Source organism: Petaurus breviceps, unplaced genomic scaffold (assembly GCF_028583685.1).
Source record: "Petaurus breviceps papuanus isolate PSGF00001 unplaced genomic scaffold, PetGlider_PUasm1.0 79, whole genome shotgun sequence".
Classification (NCBI taxonomy): domain Eukaryota; kingdom Metazoa; phylum Chordata; class Mammalia; order Diprotodontia; family Petauridae; genus Petaurus; species Petaurus breviceps.
The window spans coordinates 31038989-31058604 of NW_027186523.1; the positions used below are offsets into that span (position 1 = coordinate 31038989).

At 35.0% G+C, this 19616-nt stretch overlaps 1 protein-coding gene across 2 annotated transcripts in view; it reads right to left on the reverse strand.

Annotated features, from left to right (window-relative positions):
- Positions 1–776: 776 nt before the first annotated feature.
- The window catches only part of LOC138175886 (lysine-specific demethylase RSBN1L-like), an 87163-nt gene continuing 68323 nt past the window's right edge, over positions 777–19616 (reverse strand). The window contains exons 4-9 of one of the 2 annotated variants that reach the window (XM_069106532.1): positions 17557–17694; positions 13828–13970; positions 10776–10943; positions 4419–4527; positions 3958–4332; positions 777–2152 (exon numbers count right to left, since the gene is read on the reverse strand). In XM_069106532.1, the coding sequence (XP_068962633.1) occupies positions 2033–2152; positions 3958–4332; positions 4419–4527; positions 10776–10943; positions 13828–13970; positions 17557–17694 (1053 nt within the window). In that variant the 3' untranslated portion in view covers positions 777–2032. Of the gene's footprint in view, positions 4333–4418; positions 4528–10775; positions 10944–13827; positions 13971–17556; positions 17695–19616 lie in introns of both variants that reach the window. The other variant, XM_069106531.1, reaches the window with a different exon arrangement.

The window sequence follows — 19616 nt, forward strand, 5'->3', positions numbered from 1 at the left end:
GGCAGAAATCATCTTGCTACTTTTTTTAGCATTTCCAGGCCATCCTAAGATCGTGCTTTTATCTTTTCTGGGTGAGTTGTAGTGATTGTAACCTGCTTTAGGGGGAAGGAAACATGTTCTGTCGAACCATCCCAGTGCCTTCCCCTATTACTTAAACTTTTAAGTCATGGTTATATACAATTTTGGATTATCCTGGACATTGCTCCCTGCCATTAGCACAATAATCAAACACTGATTGTAATTAGATTAATAATCAAGAATATTTAGCTTACTTTTAAGAAAAATGGAAAAACAATAATCAAAAATAATCTTGACTCAGTTGAAAGCACAGTATCCAGAATGCTTAAATTCTGCCAACTAACAAGAATTAGAAAGAGATGATGAGAAAAAAAACAAGTTATTGAAGATGTAGGAAACAATTACAAAGCATAAATATAAAAAAAGTTTAGTTACCAAGATTTTAGATAGTTATTGAAAGGCAAGTCCCTCAAAATTCAAAGAAAAGACTTGTGCCTTCCCTAATGGAATCAAAATGGTTTTTAAATATCCATGTTACATGAAAAATTTGCCCCCAAATACGATAGTATAACTAGATAACATAAATAAGAACTTTTCTATATTTTAATAGCCCTGTTAAACTTTTCCATGTTTACCTGTCTTTAATATCTAGTGATACTACACTGTTCAGAGGAATGATTCAAAACAAAGAAAAACTATGTAAAAAATCAGTAAATGAAGACCAGAACCTTTACAAAAAACACAAACACACACAAAGCTGTGCTAGACCAACCTAATCTCTCTTTATTGAGGAGATCAACAACCTTAGTGATGGGGGTGGGGGTGAAGTGGGGGTTGAATATGAATATGGCTTCATTAAAGCTTTCAACTAAGTACCACAAATTTTTGATTCTTATCTAGCTAACCTGAGTATGAAATACAGGCATATAACTTGTATAATCAGAAAAGGGAATTGTAAATGCTACCAGTAAGGTACCTTGGGATTTTTTCTAAGGTCTGTTTATCAAAATATTTAACAATGCTTCCTCTATAGTTGAGCATATAACCAACCTAGGAAATATCTTTTAGACCTTTAGTGAATTGAATGTTTCTCATGGTTGATGAAATGACACATGGATGCAAAGAAAATTATGCACTCTGATGGTTAGAGAAATGGAATGTACTATAACTGGGAGACCATATTAATAGCATTAAAAAGTGAAAATATTTATTTGCTACAAAATGTAGTCCACAGGATCTCAAGCTGTGTTACTCAGAAGATGTTTTTGTCATTATTACCACCCCCAGCAAGACAAGGGGAATGATTATGGTACAAGGCTATGACAGGGCTACAGAGGAAGTTCTGCACCCATTAATTCTTTGCATTTCACCTCCATAGGGATGTATGCATTTAACAGAACGATTAAATTATCAAAATATAGAGAGGTTTAACTGTAGCATATACAGGAAGATATCTTAAAAAACAACCATTACAGGGTGCTTTTAGGTGTGCCTTCCTATAAGTTGAAAAGTTTTAAGGCTCATATATTTTGGAGATAGAATATAAAGGCATTTTATTGCAGTGTATACAACCTTAAGACTTAAAGACCTATGAGAACTAAGTAGCCATTTCAGTCTTACTGGAAAATTAAAAAGAAAACCAAATCAAATCTTGATAAATATATCAACCCCTCCTCCCCAATAATTAACAGGAAAACATGTTAACTTTTTTCTTTCCTCTCTTCCAATCTTGGTGGGTTAATTTTTGTTCTCTGAAAAAGTTGTCAAAATAGTTTGGGGCAGGAGATGGGAAAAATGGAAGGGTGGAGAAAAGAATGGTTTAGCTGTAAATATAAGGAAAGCCTATACTGATAATATAATAATTTACCACCACCTCTCTTTCTCTGTTTCATTAAACTTTGTCTTTGTAAGGTATTAATTTCTCCTAAAATTTCAGTCTTTCCCAAACCTATGCTCCCTATTGTGTAGCTATTAACCTAACTACCAGAACTGAAAACACTTTTGCATTCAACTGTCATTCATAGTGCCATATCCTTTTCCTAGGAAGGTCAGCAGTTGTAAAGGGTATCTTGATATATGAAGCTGGGAGTTGTGGCCACTGGAACAGGAAGACCAGATAAGTCACAGATAAGACCTGGATAAAAAGACAGAAGGTCTGTCTTCAACAAATGTAATATTCCACATCCAAAGCCAAGTAAAGAGCTATGGAAACAATCTACAATGAAGTATGGTGGAAATCTATTAGTTTTCATTTAAATTTAACAAGTTGGACGTTGAGTTTCAACAGTGGCAGTTCCAAATGCTATTTGTTATGACATAACTGTTATTCTGGCAAGGAGTCCATCGTTCTTCAGCTTTATTTCTAACTGAAAATAGAATGAAATGTTGTTCTAGGTAAGTGGGGCCCAAGCTATTTTTCCAAATCAGTTATTACCTAGAGCTTTCCTTTGCCAAATCAGTTATCTGAGTCACTTGCCTTTCACTAGTCAGGAACAAGACCCTGAAATGTAAAAGGCATCACACCAGAAGTAAAAATGACCATTCCTGAATCTAGAAGTTTAATTATTGTTTTAATATTTTCCCACCATTTAATATATTTTCCTCCTACTCCCCCAGAAAAATATAAATGAGGATTTTAATTGCACCTTACAATAAAAATTAAAGTAATTGGATATTCTTACTCACAAAGGACTTAGTGCTCTACAAATTTCTATCAGTAAGAAATTTTTTCTGCTGCAGATTTTAAGTAATTCTGTGCACCAACAAAATATGTGGGCATGCCACATGACTTCCTCAGTTATAGTAGGACACTGTTTCAGATCTTGTTTTCCCCAATCTTCCACATTAAGATTCTATTAATTTTCTTAATGCTGAATTTAAATATGAAAAAGTGTGTTTCAGATAGCCATGCTAATAAACATTTCAAAATTCTCATCTTACTCAGCAACTTTAAAAAATTGTGCAAAGTATGGTATACACATACATATATGTTCTTATAACTGAATCTTGGTTAAAAAAAAAAAAAAGCTTTTCCAGAGTGGGGAATTTAAATATTCACTAGATTTGAATGAGTACATTTTCATTTCATTACCACTTCTAAATGGATACACCAGCAATAAAAACATAATAGATCAATGAAGAGATTTAACTGAATTTTCAATAAGTCTTTTTTGCAGACCCAACAGTAAAACAAATTTGTTATTATGAACCTTTATTAAGTGGCTCACATTTCAGTAAAAATCACACTAAAAAGATTTTTTTTAAAAAAAAAAGCTATTTACACTACAGTGCTGACACATTAAAATGGGGGGAAAAAAAAACCTGGTATAAATAAGCTCTATGGAAAAGCCTTGAATTGTCAAAAAGAATTCTGGCTCATCTTACAAAAAATATATATATATATATATGTTAATGTCAGCTCTACTCTAAAACCTACAACTCAAATGATTTAAAGACTTCTTTATGTTAAACCTGCAGTGTTTACAGTGCATCTGGCCCTAAGTGCTTTGATACTTCACAGTTATGGACAGGCACTGAGGAATGTTACAAAGCTACATTGACTATTTTCTGTAACAGATATGAGAGCAAGGCATTAGCTTGCTTTCAGAATTTTATGAATCTTTACATTATTATGTCATTAAGTTTAAAAAAGAATTTAAAACTGTATGTACAAATTTAGCACAAAATGTCATCATCTTTTCTATCCAAACTTGGATGTGTTGAACTATGCTGCCTTGTGTCATCTAAACTTATATGACTTCCCAGGCACAATTTTTCTTTTAAATTTTTGCTATTTTCAAATTTAGAGTCCATATCAATTTTAAATTCTGTAAATTCAACATGATCCAACTTTGCTTTAATATTCTGGCTGTCCAAATTATTAGGCGCCGTAGTTTTTTCAAGAATGTTAATTTTCATGGTTTCCTCTTTAATTCTTACCGATGAAAAAGGTTCGTGTTTAATCTGTTGAAATTCATACTTAGTAGGCAGTTTGTCTGAAAAATTGGAATCCGAGGTTGTTTTGCTTACAGTACAAATTATGCTGTCAGTATGAAGTCCAAGAACTGTTGACATATGATCTGTTGAAGTGCCTACTTCCAAAGTATCTGCATTCTGAGAGGCATCACCCTCTGAATGATACAGCTTGAGCCGAATATGCCAGGCTAAACTGCACACAGCTGAAACAGTCTTAAATTGATGTACAACATTCCTTGGAATGAAGTAGATATCATTATCATATAACTGAATTCTGGCATAGCGAATGCCTTCTCTTCGTAGTTGATTAAGTTTTGCATCATCAACCCACTGGACACACTAGAGAAAAGGAAAAAGGTAACAAAATAAGAAATCTGTTCCATGAAGAAACTGGCCTGAGAAGAGTAGAATGATTTGTAACACACCTGAGATAGCGGAGGTTCATGCAAATCTAACTGCATTCGTTGAACTACCTCTAAGAAATCTTCAGCATGAAAACAAATTACATCTTTGGTAATACGAGGCTGATCAGGCCTAGAAAAGAAAATTAGAGTTAAAAATTCCTACCATCATTTCTCCTCACTCCTCATCCCACACTCCTCCCACCTAACTCAGAGCTTTTAGCTAAAATAAAAGCAAATTAGGACCAAAACAAAAATCTTTTAAGAAACATGTATGTTATTATAGAATGCATCTTAAAAGATTTCTTTTTAAGAATTAAACAGGGACAGGTGTGGCTAGGTGGTTCAGTGAATACAGCACCGGCCCTGGAGCCAGGAGGACCTGAGTTCAAATCCAGCCTCAGACACATAATATTTACTAGCCATGTGACCTTGAGCAAGTCACTTAACCCCAAATGCCCTGCCTTCCCCACTCCAAAAAGGCCAAAAAAAAAAGAATTAAACAAGGGAAGTCAATGTTCCATTTCAACCTAATCAGTCTTAAAACTACTACTGACCAGCTACTAAAAATAAAACAAATACATCCAGAGATCACAGAATCCTGAAGTCAGGAACACATGTGTGTGTGTGTCTTAACAAAGGTTAAGAATCCTTAGGCTAAAATATTGTCAAGTAAAAATTCTTTCTAAAATTCTCTGAAGAAATAAAGCCATTGGGCTATATATCTTCAGCTTTATGAACAGCAGGAAATAAGGATCCAAGAGGCAGCCTAATTCTAGATCAAAGTAAAACAAAACTCCCACAACATTTGACCAAGGGAAAGGAGGGATTTGTGTGGGAAGTATACTGCATAATTACTGCAGTAAAAAAGAACTCCTACCTGGGAATGTGCAATCCCAGTGTCTGCCTAAAGCAAGTTACTGCACTTGGTCATGGCCAGAAGTCATAGGGCATCCCAGCAGCTAATTCCCTCTCCCCTTCCCTTCCCACCAGCATCACCTGCTCTAGAACACCCTCAACTTTAGGTTCTGGCCTAACCAGAAACCTAATGCAGCAGTAAAATTCTTATGCTACTGATTCATACAGAAAAACCTGACTAATTCGGACAAAAAATTTAGAGAAATTTCCAAAGGGAGTAAATACATAAGGTTTGTAAGCAAATTAATATGTAAACAATTTTATAATAACAATGATTATACTACTTAAGAGGACAAAGTAACTTTAAGTACCCAAGTACCAATGTTTATTTAAAAAGCAGTGAATTGATAACATATTTATTAAAGCAAAACTACTATTTAACATAGGTTGTATTTCATCCCAGCTTCTAGTATACTTGAAAATATTAAACTTCACTTATAATTCAGACCAACTTACTCTGGCCTTTCTCCCTAATCATTATAAATTAGAAAGGTTTTACAGTATGTGGGTTCTAAGTACTTTAGTGTTAACTCCTAAACTAGGATACAATATATAAGCAGTGAAAATATTTTCCAAACTAAAAAGCAGATGGTCTGAAAAGGATATTCTTTTTGCAAAACTTAAAGAAAAACCCACCTTCTTTTCTTGAAATTCACACTAACCTGGAAAATCCAGGATGTATGTTCACTACAAATGTATGTTGCTGCTATTCAGTTGTTCTTCAGACATGTCGGATCCTTCATTACCCCATTTAGGGTTTTGTTGGCAAAGAAAGTGGAGTGGTTTGCCATTTCCTTCTCCAGCTCCTTTTACAGATGAGGAACTGAGGCAAACCAGGCTAAATGACTTGCCTAGGGTCACACAGTTAATGTCCGAAGCCATATTTGAACTCAAAAACAGTCTTCCTGACTCCCAGGCCAGTACTCTATCCACTGCACCACCTAGCTGCCCCCTCAAATGAACAGGTAATGGCTAATTTACTGTAGGTTTTTACTAAAAATTCATATATCAGTTGGTTGCTTCAAATTCCAAAATTCTTTGTGGGGAGGAAGAAGGGAGTATTTTTTGTTAATAAAGAAAAATAATGAATAGTATTTCTTGTTAGGAAAATGTAAATAGGATATAATGAATAATTATAATGACAAGGGAACAAGGGATAAGGGGAAGATGGGATGCACCAAAAACATTTTAATTAGGCCATACTTTAAAAATAATTTCTTGAGATGGTTTTAACTGATCCTTCTGTATTCCTCAAAAGGTGAATGTACTCAAATTTAACAAATATTTATTAAGCACTCACTGTGTAGAAGGGTCTCATTATGCTGGTTTGGAGGAATACGAAGTTTAGATAAGAATGCTCCTGGGTGCACTGCCCTTACCGCTTTAATCACAGGTACAATGTATGCTTGTGCCTAGGTCAGAATCAGCACTGGAGAACTCAGTTGTATGGGAAATTCACTACTTACCTCATTCCCTAATTTTTTGAGGGCATTACTAAAAGTTTATTTTTGCAAAGCAAATATAATATAAATAAATACTGCTCAGGTTCAGAGCAGATACCAGGCTCCAAGTCCTGACACATGAAACTGAGCAACTCACTTAATCTCTTAATGCCTCACATAGCTAATACTACAGATTTTAACATTTTATTATGAATTTAAACACCATGTGAGCACTTCCAAGTAGAAGAGGAGGGAATTGTACAATGTAGAACTTACTTTCTTTTTAACTACATAATAAATTCATCACGCTATTTTCAAAGTTGTCCTATTTGTCTATTTCCTACTAACCCTCCTTTTGTCCTTTTATGCTTTAAAGAAAAATACAAATGCTCTCTGTTCCAACTTTTATTTTTTTAATTTTGGTAACCACATCACCAGACTAGATCTTAGGAAGAAAGCAATCTAAATAAACAATTTCTTTTTTTTTTTTTTTGCTCAAGGTTACAAGGCCAGTTATTTCTGGGTGTGGCGCTAAGTATCTGAGCCCAGATTCGATCCCCAGGTCATCCCGACTCTGGGGCCAGTGCTCTTATTCACTGAGCCACCTGGCCGCCCCTTAAGTAAACAATTTCACCTTATAGTACAAATACAGTCCTTTAACTTTCCTAGAAATAATCTACATTTTTAAAAAAATATTTTGTTCAATTCATATTTCTGTTACAATTTTGTAGCAATGTGTTAAAGTCATTTTTGAGTAGCATCCCAACAACATAGCTTATCAGCTGATTAGCTGAAAACCTGGAATTATCTGAGGGAAGTAAAGCAGCTTCTGCAGTTCAATCAAAGGATTTAGAACAGCTTTCCCATTCTACAGATTAGGAAACCAAAGCCAAAAGACTGGAACTGACTTGCTTAGTAAGTAGCAGAATGGACACCTAAACTAGTATTTTATCATGCTACTTTTCAGTTTCCTCATAGGTCTGAATACATAAGTTTTCTAAAATTCAATTCAGCCACCTAAAAGTTATTGCTATGCACAGAGAATAGAAAAGCCAAAAACAACATTACTAAAAAGATACAATATATTTGCAGGTATGTATAATACAAGGTAACTTTAGAAGAGATAATTTTCATTTGCTAGGTGGAATAAAGGGGGGGGGGGGTGGAGGCTGGTAACAAAAAGAATCCCTGAAACCCAGATTATGAGATGTGAAAATGACAAGAGAATATAATCCCAGCCATGGGAATAATTTGTAAAATTCTCAGAGGGAGAAGACAATGTAAAATTTAACTAACAGCTGATAGTTCAGTCTGGATAGAATGTAAAGCAGAAGTACATGATGGAGGGCTTTGAACATACAGAGGAGTTTCTGTCTTTTCTGACGAGGAGCCCCTGATGATTTCTGAGAACTGGAGAGATGTGGTCAGACCTAAGCCCTGTTAAGATTTTGGCAGAGGTGTCTAAACTAGACTAGGGGGAGGAGTTAGGAGGCTGTTACAACAGTACAGGCAAGTTAAGTAAGGCAATGGCACTGTGAAGAGAGAAACAGAAAAACATAGATATAAGAAATATTGTGAAGACAGAAGCTGGAAGATGAGGGTGAGAGAAAAGTCAAGTGATGAACAAGAGCAACTGGTAGAGGAGTGGTGCCCTCAAGAAAAATAAGGAACTTAAAGAAACAAGAGTTTAGAGGGAAAGGTAAATTTTGTTTTAGGTATGATAAACTTCAGGTGCCTGTGGTATATGCAGGTGGAAAAGATAAGCAGGCATTTTGAGATACAGAATGGTAATCAGGAGAAAGATTAGAACTATGGGTAGGGCGATCAGTTAGGAGGCAATTAGAGTAACACAGGTGAAAGGTGATGACTTTGCAGTCATTTCAGGAGAGATGCAGCTACCTACAGGAAAAGAAAAATTTCAAAATTTATTTTCCTCACCCCAGCTAATACCTCTACCTTCTTTCCCACTACCAATACCCAAAGGTTTTCATGACAAGGGGCAATAAGGAGGTCAAAGGGCGGACGGCAATTTTTAAATTTAGCATATATTATGTTAATTCTTACTGAAGGATCTCTACCTATGTACTATTATATGTCTAATGAGTTAACAACTCACAAAGTGGACAGTAAAGATGTTTAGAAATAATAGGAAATAGATAAATCTGCTCAATTAAAAAGGCTTCCCCAAAATTACATTTACAGGATAACAGAACAATAATCTAATCTCTGAACCATTTTCCAACCTCCTATCAAGTCAGTTCAGCAACAACCAAAGTGAATGAAAAAGATAGATTTATGACAGAGTAAAGTGTCAAGAATATAAAAAGCATCCGAAAACAAAAATCTTAAATATTCTGCAAAGGCTATGGACATTTTAAAAAAAATTTAAAAAAACTTACTTCATTAAAGGACAGTCTAATACTATTGTTACCTAATTCAATTCTCCTCCAATTGTTTTTGAACATCCAATTATATATTGGCAATAATAAGCTATACTAATGGACCAAACAGGTATCAACAAGAGTCTCACATTTCTGCAGATCTTTCCCTCACCTTCAAAATATTTCCACCCATAACCTCTTCAAACATACATGCATTGTTAAATGAAAGTATTCACTTTCCTTACTTGGAAATGTTTTTTCAAGATAAATATCACAGAACCACTAGCAATTTCGTTAAAATAATTTTTTAGTTAATTCTAGAATGAAAAAAATTTAAATTTCAAATTCTATTATTTTTGTAAGGAAACTACCATATTCTGTCATGATATGTTACACTACAAATAATCAAGTAATGATTGTTTAAATCTCAGTAAAATAAAAAAAATCTTATCTGATCAAATTGGACATCCCAGCATAAATATTAATATAACCATGTTAAATCTATTTTATAAAATTTAATATAGAGAAACATCCCTGGTGTTTGAGGGAGGAGGTAAAAATGGGAGAAAACAATATTATGCTATTAGAAAGGAAATTACCATTCATGTAAAAAAAAATCTTTTGTTTTATTAATTTAATTTTTATATTGATTTTTATTCATTAACTTACAAAACACAACTCTGGTTGAATATTACAACAAAAACAAAGTGAGTGTGTTAAGATGATTTTACTCCTTCACTCATTCATTACTGTCAAGACAGCATGACAATGAAGAGCATTCACTGGCCCCCATTAAGGGGTCTGACACTAAATAGCACCTCTTGATGATGTTCTTCATCCTCATAAGCTTCTCCACTATAATGGTGTCTTCTTTCTTGAGATGAATAGGATTATACGAATGGAAAACAGATTGGATAATATCAATAGAAAAATACAAAATCTTCTATCTATATGCTCCAAATCAACATGTGAGACATTTTTTATTGTTTGCTTTATTTATGTTTTGCTTTCAGGTGGTATGGACTTACTGTCTTACTGAGTTTCTAGGATTAAAGTGAAACCTTTAAGATAATCTCTCTTTGGACCACTTGCAAAAGTGTATACATTTTAGCCAGATATGTAATATTTCATATCTACAAACACATATATGTATATATGCATCAAACAAGTAGGCTTTTTTGATAAAACTTAAAGTCTCATTTCTTTTCATACTGTCAGACATCTTGCTATCTGAAAGAGTCCAAAAAGAGCCTTTTGGAATAGTTATTTAGTTATCTCCTATCAAACAGCTGACTTTGTCAGAGCAGTTAAGAACTTCAGAGAAGACAGCTTCAGAGGCATAAAATGAATGGGTAGAATAGTCTTCATGGCATCCCTCATCCCACAAAGATCAGAAATGTCCACAAAGGCAAGGGAAAGGTACTACTTTATCAATCTGCATAGGTGTTAAGATAGACAAATAGAAAGAAACTACAATCTATCTCTTTTTTTTTATAATTATCAAAGAATAATCACAATGTTTATAACACAGAAAATTTGCTGGGAAAAAAATAAATGACAGCAGCTAATCTTTCTCAAACAACTGCTTCTGAAAGGTTAAATAAATAAGTCTTTCCAATAAAACAAAATCAGTTACTTACCACTCCCCACAGTGCACAGCCTTCAGCACTCCAACAGCAGCTGTAGTCTGTCGCTCAAAGCCTTGTCCTATATGATCTGCATGGGCTCGTGTCCTGTCTTCAAAAAGCATTTCACGGGGCTCACTAGTTCGAGGTAGGTACTGCAGGTTTTTTATTTCATTGGTAGTTCTGTTTTTTTTTTTTTTAAACCAACAAAACACAACACGGACACATCTTTGATGACTTCTTTCATTTTATAGAGAGGGTTCAAATGAACACAGATTGAAAGCATACTAAAAAGAATTGCTTAGGAACAACACAGAGATGACTAATAATCATTTATATAATGCAAACTTGAAATTTTTAAAAATCACCTATTCTCAAATCTTTCCTCACTGTCTTGTTGCCCTTCACCATGATGTTTTTAATCCCTCTCTTCTGAGGTTACAAAGGATTGTAAAATATATAAACCTACAAGAAGCAAGGTACTAGAGAAAAATACTGTTACCTGAATTTTTCTATAGTTTGCAAGTTTTCCAGGTTGAGTATATTTACCCCAAAATATGTAAGACCAGGGGCGGCCAAGTAGCACAACGAGTAAGAGCACCGGCTCCAGTGTCGGGATGACCCGGGGATTGAATCCGGGCTCTGACACTTAGCACCCACCCAGAAACACCTGGCCGTGTAACCTTGAGCAAGTTACTTAACCCCAATTGCTTAGGGGGGGCCAGGTGGCTCAGTGAGTAAGAGTCTCGGCTCCAGTGTTGGGATGACCTGGGGATCAAATCTGGGCTCCGATACTCAGCACCACACCCAGAAACACCTGGCCGTGTAACGTTGAGCAAGTTACTTAACTCCAATTGCTTTAATATATATATATATATATAAGACCAGTCCCCCAAGATCTCATATGCCAGATGCTAATGTGAATCTCTGATCATTTATCTCATGGAGTGAGCAAGTGAATGTTTACATCAACAGGCAAAAACCACCTTAATAAGAAAGAATGTTTTTCATGAGTAATGAACTTGTTGGTACTAGTAAAAAGAAAGGTATGTTTTGAATTAATTTCTGGTACTGGTAAGAGTAAGCTATCCAACTACTCTACTGTAGTGTGATATTTCCAAATCAACTCATTTCCTAGACACCTGAATGAACAGTTTTATCTTTTCTAATCAAATTGGACTAACTTACCAAGATGTAACATAATATTATCAGAATACCTTCCACTGTGATTAAAATTGTGTATGTCCTATAAATAAGTTTATCTAGATATAATTAAGGACAAAACACAACTTAGTAGTTGTCTATTAATGAACAATGTTGTGTAGTAGTGCACAATTTGGGGGGGGGGGGGGGGGGGGAGACCACCAATGGATAGTCTGGCCTCTTTATCATCTATAGCCATAGCACCACAAGGTATCAACTTTCTAAATATATTTCGTTGGCCTGATCAAAATCCATGTTGACAAAATAGACAAAGTGTCAATATGTTTCAAGGAACTATGTGATGGCTAAATAGGGTCTTTTAGGACAAGCAGAAATGCTATTATATAACAACTACCACACATGTCCTAATCTTAAAAAACATTGTAGCATACATCTCTGTAAAATGTTTGGAGACTAGATGATCTCTGAGGTGGCTTCCAATTCTAGATCTATATTTTATATATATATATTACTCTATGGTCTTACAGAAATGAAGAAAGTAATGCCCTTACATTAGCCAAGCTGCAAATTTCAGAAACGACATTCTCCTACTTTATATGCTCCCAGTACTTTAAGTTTAAACATAATACAGGCAGCTCTCTGACTTTAAAATGCTGAATTTACAATATCCCATCTAAAAATAGTTGGTCTCTGACAGGCAGTACTACCCTTACATTTCCCTCAAAAGAATAAATTATATACTAAATTGCCATGCTTGGCAGTCAGTAGAAGATACTTTCCCAGGAACCAAGGGGTTGTCAGGGTGTGGTGCTACATGCAGTCAGTTAGCTAGATATGCAAATGTTCCCTAAAACACATTTTCCCAAGGAAACAATGTTATGCAAATAATTGCTTGATTCCAGAGTAGCCCACAAAAATTTATTTAATGTATTGTTTTTGATCTAAATCTGCAACTCCTGGTTTAAGATGCAATTCAGCTAACTAGCAGTCTTAAAACAGTTACTGAGGCACTGAGAAATTAATATGTAACTTATCTTTCACCACACAATTAATGTTTCACAGATGTTGGAAGTGAACCAGGGCTTCCTGATTCCCTCTCTACCCTAGGCCATGCTGCCTTTAGTATAATCTATTTTTAATTTTTTTTTGATAGATCTGTGATTTCATCAGTGGAAGGCACTTAAGAAGAATAAGGAATTCATTTTTACCAATGTGAATCAGTACTTAATCTATAACATATAATCTTTGAGAGTTGCCTAAGGCACTGAGAGGGTAAACAATTTTCCCAAACTCACAGAATCAGTGCATATACAAGGTAGAATACTTAAATGTACATCTCCCTAATTACGAAGCCAGCTTTCTGTCCATTATATCATGATGTTTCTCAACTCTAATTTGGAATACAGATAAAATAGTATTATACAATTAGTAATATTTGTAGAGTACTAATTCACCTATATTTATTATGTGTCAGATTTATTTGATAAGTCTGGGAACTGGACTCCACTTATAATATCATTTCTATGGAAAATGTTTTCAAGGTTCTAAAGAACCAATGCTCCATTCATAAGTTAGGACCTACATATGTTCTCAGGCTCAGAGACTCAGAGCTGGAAGGGAACTTAAAGAGTTATCTAGTCTAAATGCCCCATTTTTCAAGTGAAAAAACTAAGGCCAAGAGAAATTAAATGACTTGCCCAGGGCCATTCTGTATGACAAATAACAGTCAAAATTTGAACCCAGATTTTGCACTGCCACTTTTCACATCTTTTAAAGTTGAAGGTATCTTCTTGGTCTTTTTAAAAATTAAATTAGTACATTTTTATTATTAGCATACATTCCTAAATATAATTTATATAGCATGGAAACACCATGTAAACAACAAAACTAGGGTCCAACATACCTTTTCCTTTTGAAAGGTGACTTTGGCATGTCAGCCACAGGGATCATCTGTTCTCCTGGACGTACCCACATGATAGGACCATCATCACTATCTTTCCGACTCTCTAATTTTAGACTAGATAGTGTTCCCCACGGCAGTGTACACTAGAGAGAAATATTAAATTAAAACTGATTTCTGAAGTACATTTTCAAATATACTTTCAATTATAAGACTGCCAAAAAATGCATACCATCTAGATAGACAAACAGTATGCATTTTGTGGCAGCTCTTTTTATACACAGACACACACATATATTTATACACACACATGTACATATATACACAAACACACATATACACATACATGCTCATGTTTCTGGATATGGTTTTAAAAATCTGCCAGTTAATAATTTTCCTACTTTCTTTAGGTATTTAGTTTTCAAATAACCAATCCACATGTATTTATTAAGGACTTACTCTATTTATTTCTCCCTTAGAAATTCTGCAAAGTACTGGGAGATATAAAGACAAAAGTAAAACATTTCCTGCCCTCAAGTAGCTGACATGCTATCTGGGTGAATAGCATGTTCACACATGGCTAGATAAAAAATGCATACAAGGTAAATACAAGGAAAGAAATACAATGAAAATGGGGGAGGGCGGAAGTAATGTTATCAGAAGGGGGGTTGCGAGATGAGGAAAAAAACATCTCCAGTGGTGCCAAAGAAACAGAGATGAGAAAAGACTACATTTCAGGAAATGGGGGACAGCCTGACATGGGAAATAGAGTGTGTGTGTGTGTGTGTGTGTGTGTGTGTGTGTGTGTGTGTGTTGTTACAAGGAGGTCAATTTGGCTGAACCACAGAAAGCATGAAGAGGAAAAATGTGTGGAAACGTAGATTAAGATCAGCTTGTAAAGCACTTTAAATGCTAGAAAAGTTTATATTTGACCAACAGGGAGCCATTGGAATTTTTTGAACAGGGAAGTGACATGGTCAGCCATAAGTGTTAGAAAAAGCTCACTCTGGCAGGAATGAAGAGGGAGACTGGAGTTAGGGAGACCAAACAGTAGATTACTGCAATAGTCCAGGTGACAGTTAATAAGAGCATGAGTGGAAATACAGAGATAGATGCAAGGGATGTTGTAAAAATACAATCAAGACTTGTCAAATGATTGAATAAAGATGAGGCAGTATGAAAAGTTGGGGGTGGCTTTGGGGCTGTGAATCTGAGTGACTGGAAAAGTAGTGGTACTTTTAAAAAACTTAGTAAAGTTCAGAAGAGGGGTAGATTTTGGGTGGAAGATACTAAATTCTGTTCTGTATATGTTGAGCTAATGGCACCTGAAAGATATACATTTGGAAGTATCCAAGAGACAGCTGGCAAAGCAAAAGTGGATTTCAGGAAAGAGGCTAGCTAGGGCTAGATAAAAAAAACTAAGAATCATCTGCATGGATATAATTGAAGTCACTCGAGGTAATGGAAATCACTGAGATAAGGGTACATATGAATATATAGAGGAGAAAAATCTTGACAGAGCTTTCAGGTAACAGCCACAGATGGGGTATAAGACATGAGTTATAATCCTGCAAAGGAGATTAAGAAGGATTGGCCAAACTTTAGGAAAGAAACCAAGAGAGAACAATGTCAGGAAAACCTACAAGGCACAGAATACTAGTATAGTCAACAGTGACAGTACTGATGAATGCTACAGAGAGGGCAAAAGAGAGGAGGGTTGAGAAAAGGCCACTGAATTTGACAATTAAAAGATCCCTGAAAACTTTGGAAAGAAAAGTTTCAAACTGACTGATGAGATCCAAAGTCAGATTACAAGGGACTAAGAAGTGAATGAGAGAAGAAAAAGTGGAGTAAAAGTATAGAAACAACTTTTTCAAGAAGTTTGGCTATGAAAGGGAAGAGAAATACAAGAAGATAGCCTAAGACTTTTAAAGTTGGTTTAGTTGGGGGTTTTGGGTGGGGGGAAGAGGAGGGGAAGGGCAGTGTGAAGAGTTATATATTCATTTTTCCCGAAATTACATAAGCTATAGCAATAACAATCAGTAAACATCAGAAGGAAGAATTTCCTGATCATTAGTAGATGCCTGTAAAAATGAAAAGAGAAGAAGTATGAGTTTAAAAAAAAAAACTTAAGATGTGCTTCATTCACTGATAATGACAAAAGAAAAGCAAATCCAAACTAAAATTTACCTTTGCTTGGCTCCCAACTGAGGAAGCCATCTCTTAGACTAGGACAAAACCTTTTGGTGGGAAAATGAGGACTAATGACTGGAGTGAAGGTAAAAATTAATCACTTGAGGACTACAAAAGTAAAAGAAGCAACTTAAAGTGTCTTTTTAAAAAAATTTAACTTGCCTGATTTTTCCAGTAAAAATGAAACCACTTTATTTAATAAGTAACAAGTATCTAATAACAAATGCTTAAAATATGAGCCCTATTATGCCCAGTTAAGTGTGAGATGAAAAAGGGAGCTGGGGGGTACAGAGAAGAGGCAAATGAGACTGAAACACAAAAGGAGGAAGGAAAAGGGAGTTAGGGGAAGGAAGCAGAACAACAGAGAGATACCGTCTTCATAAGAAGGAAGAGATAAGCACATACAGAAGGATTAAAGGAAAGAAAATAGAGAGTGATTTCAGAAAAATGCATGTTATTCACAAGAAGTACAACTGAGAGAAATTCATGTTACATAATGCTATGGGATTAACTTAGCCTTTTGGTTTCAGTGTGTTAATCATTGACTTTTGAAATGCCAATTAAATGACTAGCCACTTAGCACAGATCATAACTTCCACTTATAATTAAATAACTACAGCAGCACACAAATTGTAAAAAAAAAAAAATATTTTCTGGGATGTAAAGGCAATGAGCCAAGTACCAACACTTGGTTGGAGGTCAATAAATTTCAGCACAAGAAGAACTGGAGCACTCATTAAGCCAACCACTTTATGCCATTAAGTTAGAAGAAAATGAGGCCTACTGTAAGTTATGTGACCTTGCCCAATTTAATATAGCTAGGCAATAGTAAAACCAGATTTCAAAGTTCTCCTGATTTCCCTTTCCATCATACATAACTGCTTCCTCACTCCCCTCTGTCTCCATCTTTCTTTTAGTCCTGATATTTAGAGAGTTGATAAAATTGAGAGGAAAAGTGATTACTTAATGAAGAACTGATAAATACAGTTTACTGATGTGTTACTTAACTTCTCAATTATAACTTATTAGCCTGTTAGAAATGGAAAGTGGAGAAAATACTTGCTTATTTCTGTGGGCTCTGCTATTTTCTTCTAATTCAAACACTATTAAAATTTGAAGTATCACATGTAATCTTTAATCTTATTTCCAAGTAGCACCTTTAAATTATTATATTTAGCAAAATGAAAAATGTCAAGTCAATAGTTTGCAGAGTTATACATTAATTCTAAATGTACCATACCCCTCACATCATCATCCATCATAATTTACACTTGTATGATGTTTTAGTTCACAAAATATTTTCTTCACAATTACCCTGTAAGGTAGGTGATGAAAGCAGTATTATCCCCATTTTTCATATAAGGACACTGAAGTTGAAAGAGATTAAATAAATTTCCTATGGCCACACAACTGTAAGATTTACGAGTTTAGAGATTCAAACCTAGTCCTTTAACTCCCAAGTTCACTGCTCCTTCCACTGTGCTATGCTCATAGAGAATTATTCTATACACATAAATACATTTCTGAAATTTCCCTTACTTTTAAAAAAGGTGAATCTTCCAACATGTCAAGAAACTCTGGAAAATAATCTCCCACTTCCTCATCCACTGCTCCTACCAAGCTGATCTGTCGCATTGGGCCAGCTCGATATGTACCATGGGAATAGGTTCTTTTTACCTAAAAAGAAGAGTATGAGTTAGTATCATCTTATGTTTATTTCTTAACACTCAAGGGGAAATAAATGGTATTTTTTATCATTAATAATTAATTCTGCCCTCTTATGAAATATAGTAATACTGCAAACTGAGTATAAAATATATTTTATTACTATTATTACTACTACCTACTCCTAGCTAGCTAGTGCTTTGCCAAATTCTTTGTTAATATTATCTCATTTGATACCTCACAACAACCCTGGAAGGTAGGTGCTATTATTATAACACCCACTTTAGAGATGAGGAAACTGAGGCAAAAAGATTAAGAGACTTGTCCAGGGTCACAAAGCTAGTGTCTGAGGCTGATCTGAACTCAGGTCTTCCTGACTCCAAGTCTAGTATTTCATCTACTATTCTACTTAGCTGTATTAGAAAATGTTTTGGAGAAGTGAAAACTAAAAGGAAAAGTTTTTGTAGTATATTAATGGTTTGGTAATAGTAAGACCTCAGTACAAGCCCTATATAACTGAAAATTAACATTCCTTATAGAGAGCAACCTTAAAAGTAAAAAGGAACACAATTAGTATACTGATCTATTTTAGTTTTATTTATGCTTTCAAAAACCATTCATTTCTACTAATATATTTCATTCTTTTAAGGAAAAGAACCTAAGCTTGTTCAAACTGTAGATATACTCTAAATGAACAAGGCATAGTATCTTTTCCTAAAACAACAAATAATTATCTACAAAACAAATACAAGCATAATTGTTTCCTTCAGTTGGTGAGTTCCTTCCAGGAACACCATTTTAGAGCTGGAGCCAAAGCCATCATCCTCCATTCTTCTGAATTTACAACCTCTGTACTTGTGAAGCTCTGGGATCTGCCATCATGACTGAGCCACCTTCTCTCACTAGAACTTTCCTGAGTTCTTGGGCCTTCTAGCCCTGGAATACTCCTCTGTATCTCTGGCCTCCTCCCACTGACAAGTTCCTTTGAGGGGCCTCCACTCTGATAATGCACCCAAGTACATTCCTCTCCTTGACAGGGCTTCCTAATCTCTGTAAGTCTCTCACCTCCACTACCCTTCAACTCTCCTTTATATATTGTCTTCCCCCATTAGAATATAAATTCCTTGAGGGCTAGGACTGTCTTTTGCTTCTATTTACACCATTAAAGCTTAGCACAGCAACTAGCACCTAAGTGTTATAACAAATAACAAATAAATATTTGTTGCTTAACCTTGGCCTTGCCCAGTTTCCACTTGATTAATATTCAGCATTTGTTGTAAAATGCCAATATAGTAGCAAAATTCTGTTCAAGATTTTCTAAGATTCAGACTATATATTGCAAACAACATGAACTATAACAACAATCCTAATTTAATAAAATACTTGCATAACTAGTATTTATATATTTGAGAGAGGTAGAGAGAGAAGGGGAGGGGAAGCAAGCACACTTTAAACTTTGCAAAAGCACTCTACAAACATCTCACTAATCCTAACAACAATCCTGGGAAGTAGGTGTACTTAATCCCTATTTTACAGATGAGAAAACTGGCAGAAAGAGGTTAAGTGACTTGTCCAGGATCATACAGCTAGTATCTGAGGCAAAATCTGAACTCCAGTCTTCCTGACTTCAGGTCAAATTCTCTGTCCACTACAATACTAATGCAGCAAACAATGTTAACTATGACACGGTATTATAGTTAACCTCTAAACCAAAATTTGCCTAGCAGTATTACAAATTTAAGGTTTAATGAATTGTGATAAAAATTTTAACACAGGGATAAACATGCACCCCAAGATAATAAATGCACACCTCTCCCCAAGAATTTGGAAGTTTCACATCATCTTGAATCTATTATATTGTTCATCCAGTTCCCAAGAAATGAGGAATACTTGGAGTTTTCTATTCTATGCATCCTAACTAAAGTCCATCTATT